At 35.2% G+C, this 13,923-nt stretch overlaps 1 protein-coding gene across 2 annotated transcripts in view; it reads left to right on the forward strand.

Moving 5' to 3' along the window:
• The window catches only part of SPCA (testis secretory pathway calcium transporting ATPase), a 33,397-nt gene extending 20,917 nt beyond the window's left edge, over positions 1 to 12,480 (forward strand). The window contains exons 11-23 of one of the 2 annotated variants that reach the window (XM_030975048.1): positions 112 to 209; positions 1,484 to 1,579; positions 2,114 to 2,203; positions 2,613 to 2,889; positions 3,567 to 3,737; positions 4,826 to 4,923; positions 5,214 to 5,264; positions 5,751 to 5,986; positions 6,937 to 7,053; positions 8,153 to 8,300; positions 9,299 to 9,394; positions 10,860 to 11,001; positions 11,411 to 12,480. In XM_030975048.1, the coding sequence (XP_030830908.1) occupies positions 112 to 209; positions 1,484 to 1,579; positions 2,114 to 2,203; positions 2,613 to 2,889; positions 3,567 to 3,737; positions 4,826 to 4,923; positions 5,214 to 5,264; positions 5,751 to 5,986; positions 6,937 to 7,053; positions 8,153 to 8,300; positions 9,299 to 9,394; positions 10,860 to 11,001; positions 11,411 to 11,535 (1,745 nt within the window). In that variant the 3' untranslated portion in view covers positions 11,536 to 12,480. 2 annotated transcript variants of the gene reach the window in all.
• The last annotated feature ends 1,443 nt before the right edge of the window (positions 12,481 to 13,923 follow it).

The raw sequence follows: 13,923 nt of genomic DNA on the forward strand, positions 1-13,923 counted from the left end.
GACATTTAGAGGAAAAAAAATAGCAGACCTACCATTGTATTCACAAAATCAAATTTTAGACATTTTTCGAATTTATATTCATTTTCATTAACTTATCCGTTTTTTGCACAGGTTGTGTGAATGTAATTTGTTCCGATAAGACTGGAACCCTGACTAAGAATGAGATGACAGCTCTAAGCATCCACACTTCGGATGGCATCCGAGCTGAGGTAATCTTACTTGTTTATCAAATTTATGTATGTTATGTTGTTTTTTTACAACTTTTGCACTTTTAAAAATAAGGATAAGTATAAGGTTAAGTATAATAATTCATTATTCATATTAGGAAATTTGGTTTCCACTGGTTTCAAAGTCATACAATATCAAATATCCATATACAAGGATTTTTCTTTACAACTTGAATATGTCAACTTTAACAGAGCATAGACTTTATGATCTAGCAAAGAACTTATTCCAGAGAGTTTATAACAGGGAGATGAAAATAAATAGAATAGATTCCATGAAATTTGCTCCGGCGACAATTGCTCCGCTGTAAATTTCATACACTAATCGAATGGCTAACTTCAACCCTGGATTCAACACTATACCCTACCCTAAACCTAACCCTAAACCTAACATAAAACCCTATTGAAACCCTAACCCTTCATCTTAGACGAAATAAAGCCCGGAGCAATTGTCGCAGGAGCAAATGTCGTGTCACCATAGAATATCATAGCAAAGTTTGTTGCCCTCTTAGTTATGTTCTTAAATTGTCAATATCCAGTAATGTTGTTCATGCAAAGTGCAGGTTCTTTCCAGAGATGTGGGATATGAAAAAAGAATTTAATAGGGTAACTTGATTATTGATAAAAGAATAAATATGACTGTCATTAAATGTCAATCCCTTTATCTCTGTATCCATTTTGGAAATGTTACTATATTTCAATTTATATACAAGTTTGTAAACTAAAATATGATTGCATCATTGACGTTCAGCCTGGTTTAATAGAGATATATGTTACAGGGCAAGTGATTTACCTTTGATTATATATTACCCAGGATATACTTGTGTGAAATTTACACAAGCAAGTATGTAATCTAAATGTTATGTACATGTACACGTAATAGAAATGTGGTGGATGATTTTTGTGTAGGTAAGTTTTTATGTTATAGTGTAGTTCTGCATTCTCTTTCAGTTCTTTGATACAATAAGAAGGAAAATGTCAGTTATGTATTATTATAGCATTGTCACACAAGATTGTTTCAGTAATATTAATGATTGATGTTTTCTTCTTTCTTTTTCTTTCCTTTAAAAATATATATTTTGTAAATTGCTCGTATATAATTTGAGAATGTTGATACTATTTTAAGTATTTGATCTTGTAAACAAATACTGATGATGGGTTTGGTGATTTTGAAGAAAGTCAGTCTACTTCAATTCACATGATTCTTGACAGAGGAGCTATGAGACTGTATTTAACCCCATCTCTCTTGTCCTGTACAGGTGACTGGTGTTGGGTACAATGGAGATGGGATGGTAGTAGTTGATGATATGCATATACTAGGTTACCAGTCTCCCTCCATAGCTAGAGTAGTAGAGGTGAGTTTGAAACCGATTTTATGTGCCTTTTAAATAAAATTCCTCTTTGTATTTTCTATGTTTGTAGATATTTACACGATTATAACCACCTAAATAAAATAAAAAGTAACAAACCACATCCAAATACAACATAGGTAGTAAGGAAAAAGCCGAACATATTAGGCATTATTTTTTTAGTTCTCTTTGACATCTGAAAAAGATATTGTACTGTCATGGAGAAAAAAAAACAGTCCAGTCAAAGTTTCCATAAGAAAAGAAACAACTCTCAAAGAGATATGAACTTTAAATCACTCCATTTAGTACTTCACACATGCAGTGTATTCAGGCTTTAAAAGTAGATATGTTGCTCAAAGCTCAAAGCTTCGTTCACCAATCATTCAACAAAATCAAGCATCCACAGACGGCATTGTAATATTATCCTATCATTGTTATAAACAAGGATTTCCTGCTACCTGAAGTGATATTATTCAGTGACGGGTAGTTGATTGTTATTCATGACAATTTTCTCATATTTTCCCCTTTCTCTCTTGACAGGCCTCATGCGTATGCAACAATTCTGAGATCCGTGACAATGTTTTATATGGACAGCCAACAGAGGGAGCCCTTCTTGCCTTGGCCATGAAAGTAAGTGGAGAATTCTTAGAGAAATAAAATGACAATGTTAAATTATAGGTGTTATAATTTAATGATAATAATAATAATATTCCGCTTTTATATAGCGCTTAATACAAATGTCTCTAAGAGCTTTACAGATATAATATTACCCTGGTCAATGGATTCAATACTCACCCCAACACAATGTGTGCACAATCTCCACTCCCTAGGGAGCATTCTAACCAGGCGTTACTTGCAATCAAAACTTGAACTTGAAGAAGTGTATAAAACAGACTGTGAAAATGATAATCAAATGAACTTTTTATTTCCTTTTCTATATCTTTATATTTTAACTCTGCATACTCTTGGTTGAGAGCATAGAACATGAAACATCGAAAAGGAATTCTTTTGTTAATTCTTCATTTTTGTCATTCCTCAGATGCAACTCCATCATTCTAGGAGTCGATACACCAGGCTGTCTGAAATCCCATTCAGTTCAGAAACCAAATGGATGGCTGTCCGCTGTCGACCTCATGACCCCGCTCCTAACCTGTTGCCGAGCAACGAGGAGATCTATTTTGTGAAGGGGGCCCTGGAGCGGGTTCTGTCGAAATGTCGGACTTACAATGTCGAGGACAGATCAGAGCCTCTCAACAAGCAAAAGATTGAGGAGATTAAAGAGGAAGGCCGTCAGATGGGCGTGGCTGGACTTAGAGGTGAGTAATTCAGAATGTTTGTCAGGTAAATAAAAAGAGAAATGAATTTGTCAGAGGTTAGTCAGAGGTCAGTCAGAGGTCAGAATTCATATACACATGCATCTCACTGTCTGGTCGATGATGTGATTTTTTTTCTTTTGAAGGCATATCAAAAGAAATTATTCAAGTTCTATGTCATCTTTTCATTTCATACCAATATAAACTAAATCACATTTTATTGGGTTTTGTCTTACAATATTTCACCTAATCAAACATCTCACATGGAACTCACTAGCTTTCCTTTTCTGCTACATGTAATCTCATGCCAAAAGTTCATTTCCATTTATCAGGTAAACATGGACACTGTGTGTGCAATTGCATTATAAAAAAACTGTTTTAGAATTTGATTTTGTATAAAGTTTGTGTGAGGTGGCTGAATAATCAAATAGTAATAAATGAACATTATCGTACTGAAATCAAATACATTTCTTTTTCTAGTATTTTTCTGTATCTGACTATGAGGGCATTTCTACAGCAATTAATTTCATGTGTTGTGTCATTGCTATTATGAAATTCAAACACGTATATGTACAAAAAGAATTTGAAAGCTCATATATCCATTCTCAGGATTCCTAGTACGGTAGTCGACCTTCTCTTTATAAACACACCACACTCTTTGCATTCGCTTTCCATCTCAGTTCTTGGCATGGCTGTTGGGCCAGGAACGGAGAACATGACTTACCTGGGTATGGTGGGTATCTTAGACCCTCCTCGTCCTGGTGTAAGGGAGGCCATCGATACACTACTCAGCTCTGGGGTAGCACTCAAGATGGTTACAGGAGACTCGGCTGAGACGGCAATTGCTGTTGGTAAGGCCCAGTTTGATTTACATACATGTATATGCTCCCCAGGAAGTGGAGAATGTGTATACATTGTGTGCGGCAAGCCTAAATCCGATGACCGGGGTGATAATATATCTGTAAAGCGCTAAGAGACATCGTCGATGTATTAATTGCTATATAAAAGCGGAATATTATTATTATTTATTATTATGAAATGTCAAGTAAATGAGAATAGTTATTTCAATACAACCATATTAAAGAGGTTAGTTATTCTTATTTTTGAGATCTGAGCACTGTCTGGTAAAGAGTTAGAGTTTATCTGAATCACAAGATGTCACAAGCAAGGATTGTTAAAATGTCTATTATAATTAACTAGCAGTCCTAGATTTGAGTAGCGAGAGGAGTCACTCAATTAATGAGCTAATAATTCTTTAGAGATAAGAGGATCTTCTGGTTTTATGTACAGTCTAACCTGTTATATTAACCACCTGTCTATAAAGACCACATTTTACGTTTCCCTTGAACTCTGTTTCTCATTGAAAACTGTAATAAAGGAACCGGTACATAAAGACCACCTGCCTATAGAGACCACTTTTCTTGTCTCCCTTGAGAGGTCTTTATAGACAGGTTTCACTAAAATGGAAGACTACCCAATGAGTGATTTCAAGTTGGGTGTTAGTGTTAGTATTTAGAGCAGTCAAGAGCTCTTATATCGAGCTAAAAATTTGCTGATGAAATCAAGAGCATGATAGCTATATCAATATCGATAGCTTAACACTAACACCGAACTGGAAATCAACATTTGCTTAATTCCTAGGGGCTAGTGTTAGTGAATAGGACATGTGTACGTAAAATATTAACACCGGCCACAAAGGTCGGTTCAGCAGATGACAACTTTGCAAAATCAATAACACTTAGCTACGGGAAGTTGACGATATTCAGAGGTCAAAGCCTTAACACCAGCTGATTTCCATTTTGTTGGTTAGGGCTGGTGTTAGTGTTTATTAAACACTAACACCAGCCCTAAACACCCAACTTGAAATCACTCAATTTCTTTTGGAGCTCCAGCTGTCAGGGGAATGTACACCTGTTTGTTTTGATTCTTCATGTCCCAGGTAGCAGACTGGGTCTATATGCCAAAGGTTCTACATCGCTGTCTGGTGAAGAAGTTGAAGACATGAATTTTATTGAACTAACCAAGATGATAAATCAGGTATGCATGAGCTTTCTAGTTCTCATCCTAACCCCCCCCCCACCACCCCTCCCCCATATATTGATGTTTCCTCTGAGTATGTATAGTATTCATTCCTTGCAGTGCTTGATAGGCTTACCAAGGAGAAGTTTCATTTGATTTCCGATTGACGTATGGCTAGACTTATGAAACAAGATCTTGTTGCATTAGACTAGCCATTGTTGTTCTTTTCTCTGTCTATGTCTTTGTCTCTCTCCCTCTTTCTCTCTCATGTAGTTATTGTCTTTTGATTTTTTTCCTTTTTCATTCAGGTTACAATCTTCTACAGAGCCAGCCCAAGACACAAACTGAAAATTGTCAAGGTAGGTGCTTGAAGTAATAATGTTTCATAAAAGCATTTGCAGTAGTGCTAAACACAATGAATTATATTCAATAATTGTTAATTATTTTGTCATTAATATTTTCTTATTAATTCATAAGATTTGACTGATCAATCTGCAGCTATCAAGGATTAGGTATTAAAATGCTCAGTTTCAGATATTAAGAAAAGATGAACTTCTCAATTTACAGCGTGCCTTGAAGCCCGTCTGTACTCGTTTGGCCAGGAGAGATTAGACCTCCCTGCAAGGTCACTGGCAGGTGGTTATCTCATCAAATCAGCTCTCAATTAACATAAGAAAAACAGGATCATGGGGGACCAACAGGCACCAATTAGGCATTGTTTGCTATATAAAGGGAGCAAGTAGCTATAAGTAGTGCAGTGGGGCTTTAACATTAAATATCCGAGTATGTGTGATATTTCCCACCCCAAAACCTTCATGGAGCACTAAATTCACCTCTCCAAACAGGCGTTGCAAGCCACTGGGGCTGTGGTTGGAATGACGGGTGATGGTGTGAATGATGCAGTAGCGCTCAAGACAGCAGATATCGGCATCGCCATGGGGATAACAGGGACAGACGTGAGCAAGGAAGCAGCTGACATGATCCTCGTTGATGATGACTTTACCACCATCCTGTCGGCCATTGAGGAGGGCAAGGCCATCTTCTACAATATCAAGAATTTTGTTCGATTTCAGCTTAGCACGTGAGTGATTTAAGCTTTGCAACAAGATTATTTTCCAGATTTTTGTCATTCTAATCTCTTAATCCATTGCAATTAATGTCCAAAGACCATGTTTTATTTGTGACAACTTGTTTCAAAAGGCATTTCATGTGTGACTTTTGATACTGTACATCAGATTTAATGTACCTTGTTCAATATCCATAGGTTCCTACAACTGAAAATAAGATTCACAAAACATTAATTATGTATACTTGTCACTACTTTAATATTTTTGCACTTGCTTTTTGTGTATGAGTTTGAATACCTTGTATAAATGCCAAAGCTAAAGCACTTATGGCTATTTACCTTTGATTTCAAAGTGTTATCTTGAAACTTTCAAGCTGTTGTGCCTCTATCCCCCCCATTGATGATGTAGTATATATGTGTGGGGGTTGTCTGTCTTACTAATCTTGTTGAATAATTTGTATGCGGTTTAATGAACCAACGAATCCATCATACGTATCAATGTGGATTCGTCGGTTCATAATAATGACAACGATTATTGATTATTATTATGTCCTGGGGGGTGTTTCACAAAGACTAAGATCGACTTTAAGTTAGACTTAACTATGGCAGGCCATTCGTGACACTGGTTGCTGTTACCATTGGTCTCTCAATTTTGATCTTTAGATAATATTTTTTTCTTTAATAGTAAACTATCAAAAAAGGTAAATTCTGTAGATTTGTGACCATGATTTGTACGTCCCTTGAGAGACCAATGCCAGTTAACGGTGAGAGCAAATGATAGCATGAATGGCCTGTCATATTTAAGTCCAACTTAAAGTCGATCTTAGTCTTTGTGAAACACCCCCAGGTCATATTTGAAATACAGTCACATCATGTAAATCATTTATTTATATATTTTTCTTTTTGTAATTTTATTATTGACATTTTAATCTTTTTGTATGATTATTATTCCTTGATATTTGCAGGAGTATTGCTGCTCTGACCCTGATAGCCTTGTCCACCATGCTAAGTTTTCCCAATCCATTGAATGCCATGCAGATCCTATGGATCAACATCATCATGGATGGACCACCGGCACAAAGGTAACAAAACAAACTTCATTTTGCTCCTAGATGCAAGAGGCTTTAATTCATGTTAGGCAGAGATTTTCTTTTAAAATTCAATTTTCATCTTGATGATTGAATATTCTAAATACACGTTCAATGTACCAATCTAATGAATTTTAATGTTGTAAAGAAAAAGTTTGTTAAGTTGTCTTTTGTGCTAAAGGTAGTGTCATTGTACTTTTAAAGCACAGAAGTTATCGACCAACCTCTGACTATTTTCTTGTGAATAACAGTTTGATTTGTTGGGAAAAGGCTGAGAATTCAGTTATTTTATGACAATGCAGGTCTTTCCACATTTCTGTGCCTTTGATAGTAAATTAGCGTTTGACTTTAGTGAGGTCCTCTTTGATTCCCATTTTTGTGACTTTCACTTCGCAACTCTTCACGACTAATCTCTGCATCTGGTGAGACACAAATTTACAATGACATGAGGTTTTGGTTGGTCATGTTGTATGGGAGCATTCTATTTGTTGCTTCCCGCTGAACGGCTTCACAATATCTGTATTCTTTTTGGCAGTCGATGAGAACGTTCAATGTCCTCTTTCTTAAAGTTCACTTCATTTATTTTTTAGTGAGATCAAAGGTGAGGTCACTAATGTCCTTTGTCTCTTCCTCTACAACTCCATAGAAACGCAATGTCTGTGTATTATTAGGGTACCGGATAGTTTCTGTATTACCGGTAAGCCTATAATAATCACAGAATTAAGTTGTAAACTGGTTAAGTAAACATTTAGCTCAAAGTAATGGTAAGAATATTTTGCTCGAGATATTTGATGTATTTCGTAGCTGTTAGGCCTTGGGATTTGTATTCAGTCATTCCTTCCAGGGGGGGGGGGGGGGGGGTTTCACAAAACTTGTCATCAGTGACAAATGACAGTTTGTGTTATAAGCTACTGAAATTCTTGCTTCTGATTGGTTATCAGCAGATTTGTCAATGAATTTTGTCATTTGTGATTGATAAAAGGCTTTGTGAAACGGGTCCCTGGTGTCTACCAAAGGTTGACTGTTTGATTGAAAATGTGATGAAATTGTAAACATTAAAAATACATGTCTTTTACTTTGTTTCCTTTCTCAGTCTTGGAGTAGAACCTGTAGACAAGGATGTTATCCGTAAACCCCCTCGCCAGGTGCGCGACCCCATGATCACCAGGTCACTGCTTATGAATGTCATCATGTCTGCGACTATCATTGTAGCAGGTACTCTATGGGTCTTCTGGAGAGAGGTAAGGTTTGTCCCATTGATTAATGTATGGAAAGATAGCTCACTTTATCAATATCAGTATGTTTGCTACCATCATTGTCATTGGGACTCTATGGATCTTTTGAAGAGGGGTGAATTTAAACCACAGCTCATTATTAACAGATAGTTTACTTATCAATTTCATTGTGTCTTAAACTCAAATAAAAGAAGTCATTGTAGTAATTTTCTCTTTGCAAAGTAATTTGTTGTGTATTAGTATACCACAGCGTTTTTATTCAACCTTTTATTAGTCATGGCACCCTGAAATGATGAGCTTTGCGTCACCCAATCCCAAATTCATCACAGAATATCCATTTTGCATTACTCTGACACCCGCCAAGTACCATTTTTAACACATACAGCCACATTTGTCTCTAAGTCGAGTTTGCAAAGAGCGAGCTAAAAATACATTTATTGACATTTTTAATACAGTTAAAGAAATTATTTTATATCAAACAGTAGATAAGATGTACAATAGTGTATGCCAACACCTCGTCTCTGATCATACATGAATACAAAAGTCATACATTTGGTCACCTTGATACACCAATATGAGGATATTATGGCATCTCCTTGCCCAGAATTATCCTGATTTGACATGTATCGAGTGTGTAAGGCAAGCATGTTAAAAATATAATTTCTATAATAAAGATGAAAAGATATTTTTGGGTACCTTGCTGTCAAATATGGAGGTTTTTTTGAACATCATTGCATGAAATGATCCTGTTTCTTTCTAAATGTTGCGAGAGAGCGAAGCGACGAAGGAAGAAAGACACTTATTATCTTTCAAATGTTATTCCTTAACACTCTCACGATTTTCACAAAATGGATGTATTTCTAAAATTATTTTAGTATATAACTAAATTTCTCTCGCAGCACCCCTAGCGATGTCTTGCGGCACCCAGTTAAAAAAACGCTGTCTCAAGTTAAACAGTAGTTATGAGTTAATACATGATTGGGCCTTTCTTTCCCTACCAATAGATGCAAGACAATATCATCACACCTCGCGACACCACCATGACCTTCACCTGCTTTGTCTTCTTTGACATGTTCAACGCCCTCAGCAGTCGATCACAGGTCAGTCAGAAATCTTCAGGGTTTTACAATTCAAAATAAATGCCAAGAGTGGGCTGTTTAACCCCTTCTATTCCAAGGGCAACGTTTGCTAATGCCATTTTTTTTCTATGCTGGATTTAAAAAAACAAGTGTGTATCGATTGTAATGAAGGGGCATATTTGAGTCTTAATCTGGCAATTAAATGATAAATTCAAATTCAAATTTCAGCTCTTGCAAAGTAATTTTTCGGAAATGTTAATACACGTTTGTGTATTGTACAATTGAACCTGCCTTTAATGGAGATTTCCGATATACCGTGTGAGTAAAAAAAAAGTTTACACCTAGAAAATTGCTAATTATTTTAAAATTCATCTATGAACAGCAAATTATTATACATCTTATGAAAGAGTGTTTTGTCCCAAATCATATGGTATCATTTTTGTGATGTAAGTGTTCACGCTTGGATGAACACGAGGCATTGTTTGCGAGAGTGCAAAAATCGACTTGCGCCAAAGTGATGCGTACAATATGTATTATGTTGGGATTAGCGGAGTGAGAGAATCAATTAAATGTATTAAATGAAATGCATTACATATGCTTTTTGCAAAGGGCAAAGTCACACCACCCACACACACGCGCACAAATGTTTGTTGATATTTGATATTTGACATGTGTGGCATGATTAATTTTGTTAGGGATGTTATTTGGATCTGCAAAGACCGAATTAATACCCAAATCCAAATTGTTTTATTCAAACATCACAATAAGCAACTTTGGCTCAAGTCGATTTTTGCACTCTCGCAAACAATGCCTCGTGTTCATCCAAACGTGAACACATACCACACAAAAATGGTACCAAATGATTCGGGATAAAACACTCTTTCATAAGATGTATAATAATTTACTGTTCATAGATGATTTTTAAAATAATTAGCAATTGTCTAGGTGTAAACTTTTTTTTGACTCACTCTGTAGACAGACCACCTGTCAAGAAGGACCATATTTTTTGTTTTCCTTGAACTGTGTTTCTTATTGAAACCTTTCCTTAAGTAACCTTTACTTAAAGCCACACTTTCCTACTTGTAGCTACTTGCTCCCTCTATATAGAAAACAATGTCTAATCGGTGACCATTGGTCCCCCATGATCCTCTTTCCCTTATGTTAATTGAGAGCTGAGTTGATGAGATAACCACCCGTCAGTGACCTTGCACTTGCAGGATGCTCTAATCCCTCCTATAAACTAGCACAGATAAGCTTTCAGGACCTCATTTGAATCTTGCTTGAGTTGTCTTTACATGAGCAGTTTTCAATGAAATACATTCAGTTTTATAATCATGTAAGAGAGTTCATACTGTTGTAGTTGTTTTTTTATCAAATTTCTGTATGAGCATCTAAAGAAATTTTCATTTTGAATTTAATTGAATTGCATTTTCAACAAGTACTTTAATTGCAGTTGTTGGCCTCTTTCTTTCTTTTTTTGGCACAGACCAAGAGCATATTCAGCATTGGTTTCTTGACCAACCGGATGTTTCTCTACGCAGTCGGAGGGTCAATCATGGGTCAGTTGCTGGTCATCTATTTCCCTCCGCTCCAAAGGATATTCCAAACAGAGGCATTGACGGTACACGGTGAGTCCGATTCTCAGATAACATGTCACCCTTGGGGACCTACCACCTAAGATAACCGCTCTCTGCAAGAGTGACCTCTATTAACTGCCCTTTAGAATCTCCTAGACTACATTTGTATCTGCTAGACAGCCCCCACCTAATTTCATTGTGTTATTAGATTATACAGGGAATTCCCCTAGGTAGTTTTCTTGGAGTGTTAAGGGTATACATATACATCATCACACATGTATAAAATTTGTCATCAATTAGAGTCACATAGAATCATATTCACACAGAAAAAAGGGGTTATCATAAGGACATTCATAAAAAAAAAATTTCGCACAATAAATGTACATATGTAAACAATGCATAGTGGAAAGCAAAAGGAAAACAATAAAATGAAATATTATTCTTTCTCCCTCCTTCACAGATATTGGCCTGTTGGTGATGCTGACGTCATCGGTGTTCATTGTTTCCGAGATCAAGAAATGGTTTCAGCGGAGACTAGAGAAAAAGCGAACTCTCCCCGAGCCGTGCGACTTTGAATATGTCTGACCGTAATTCTGTTCATGGGTGTGCTAATATGCTTGTGCGTGCGTGTGTGTGTGTTTTGGTTTTGACCAAACTCTTACATTTGATTAAAAACCAATTCAGTCCATTATCGTTTATCTACTGCAATTCTACATATAAAATATACATGACTTATAATTGGCTTTCATGGGTTGTACCTGCAAGGAACATGTATAGAATGTTGAAATCAAAAGCATTTCACTTAGAAATGTAATATTGAAATGCACTTTTTACATAGAATGTTATCAAAGCAATGGCATATAGTATTGCAATCACCAATATGAAAATAAAGACGTATTGAAACGTATGTTTAAAGCACTTTTGGGAAGACATATTAAAGCGTATGTTTATTAACAGCATTTTTGGCGAGTCTTGTGTTCATGTTTAGAAAAATAGTATTCAGGTGTTTCATTTTTGTGGTTGTTGTGTCTTTTAATTCTATGGACTGTTTTGAACAACATGCAATGTAATGCAAGCATAAACATGTTTTGTGATACATCATTTCACAATTTAGATATACTTTCATGGAAAATCACCCGATTCATTATATTTCCTGACTGCTAAGAAAGCAAATAATATGCTTTAATTTTAGCAACTAGTGGGCATAAGATAATGCCTTTTAAAACTTTTTAGAACATTCAAATTAATTGGTTGAAGCAGATTAAGAGAAAGAAAGATTTGATATTTAAAGGCTCATAGAGAATTCAAATGGGTGTTAACTCTGAATCTTGATTATAGTGCAATTTGAGTATAAATATCACATCTAAATATATGAATCTTTTATTTTGAAGAAAGGATGCTTGCATGGAAAACCACATATAATTAAAATTGCCCTTTAAAGGCATTGTTTAACAATATTTCCAGTTTTACAAATCTAAGATACATGGCCCTACATGTTATCAGTGTCTGTGATATGGTGTAATATTGAAGCCCTTAAAAAAAATCATGAATTGCTTTAAAAAATTAAAAATCTTTGAGAGACCGGTTTTACCATACTCATTTTCCCAATAGACTGTAGTGATATAAAAAAAAATTAAAAACGGGGAAGCGGTTTTTTGAAATTTCGAATTCAAGTCATAAATATCTTGATAATCAAGTATGCGATTGGCTTGTAAAATTCATGGGATTCATGTCTGACCTTAAGGTTTACACTTATGATTGCAGCACAAGCTAAATCTAGGATTTTCTTTAGCATCAGAGGCAAAAATTCCTAATACCTTTAAAGACACTTCCATTTTGGTGCAATGAATCAGTTTGATTGTAACACACTGTGAGTAGTTCCCATAGCTCACACAATAACATAATATTGTCACACCCGGTTTTAATAGGGACATCTAAATACATGTATTGTCAAAAGATGATCGGTTTGTTTAGCAGATTTTGTATTTGTCACCAAATGCTTATTACTTTCACAGTACGTTTCCTTTTGCACAATGTGTTATCTTTCAAGCTTTGTATTTATTTGTATGTCAATTCAGGAGTCTTTTTTATGTGTGATATTTCTGCATATATATATATTTTTTTTAATAGAGGGTTGTTTTCTAGATGAGGATTGCAATTGATAGTGTTAATGTATGGATTTATATCTAAATATTTTGTTCCAATCCTAAATTTACAGCAAAATTTAAGTTGTTACAATTTCGAATGTCCATAGAGACAAAATATCTCAGTGAAATAATGTGCATATTTTAAAGTTTGAGAATTTATTGTATATTTTGTGGGGAGGGGGTAACATTGTGTAAGTCCAACTTTTAACCTTATAATGCAGCCTTTTGCATTTTTGATTATCTAAATAATTGTTAATGGGGGAAAACTTGTTGGTCATCTCATACTTCGCACAATATTTTTATTTTTGAATGGAAAACAAAAGTGCCTATTTTTGTCAGCTTCTACTGGAGCATGTTTTGTAAACTTGTCTTTTTAAAGCAAGGATGCATGCCCTAAGAAGGAAAGTGAAAAATAAATTGCACTATGTCATATGTTGTACCATTTAAATGCTACTGCACAAATATATTAGAGTCAACTTTATCCCAATAATTTGTAAACAATGATACTTTTTGTATTTACATGTAATATATTTGCCTTTTTGTAATTAGAAAGGAAAGTAATATTTGTATAATTTTGCAGAGAATTTTTATTTGATGGTTTCACATGTACATGTAGGAAATTTCCAATGAGTACTGTATGTCTTATCTACTGATGACAACATTAATGAGATAGTATGATTGTATTTCATAGTCATATTGCTATAAAATGATACTGGGATTATTCTTACTTCATCATGAGTTGTCAATTTATGACTGAAATCAGAGAAATAGGTCAGTTATGATAAAGCTTAGAATGGACTTCTTCACTAGTACAATCATCTCCCAG

This window comes from Strongylocentrotus purpuratus, unplaced genomic scaffold (genome assembly GCF_000002235.5).
Source record: "Strongylocentrotus purpuratus isolate Spur 01 unplaced genomic scaffold, Spur_5.0 spur5_scaffold_8, whole genome shotgun sequence".
Taxonomy (NCBI): domain Eukaryota; kingdom Metazoa; phylum Echinodermata; class Echinoidea; order Camarodonta; family Strongylocentrotidae; genus Strongylocentrotus; species Strongylocentrotus purpuratus.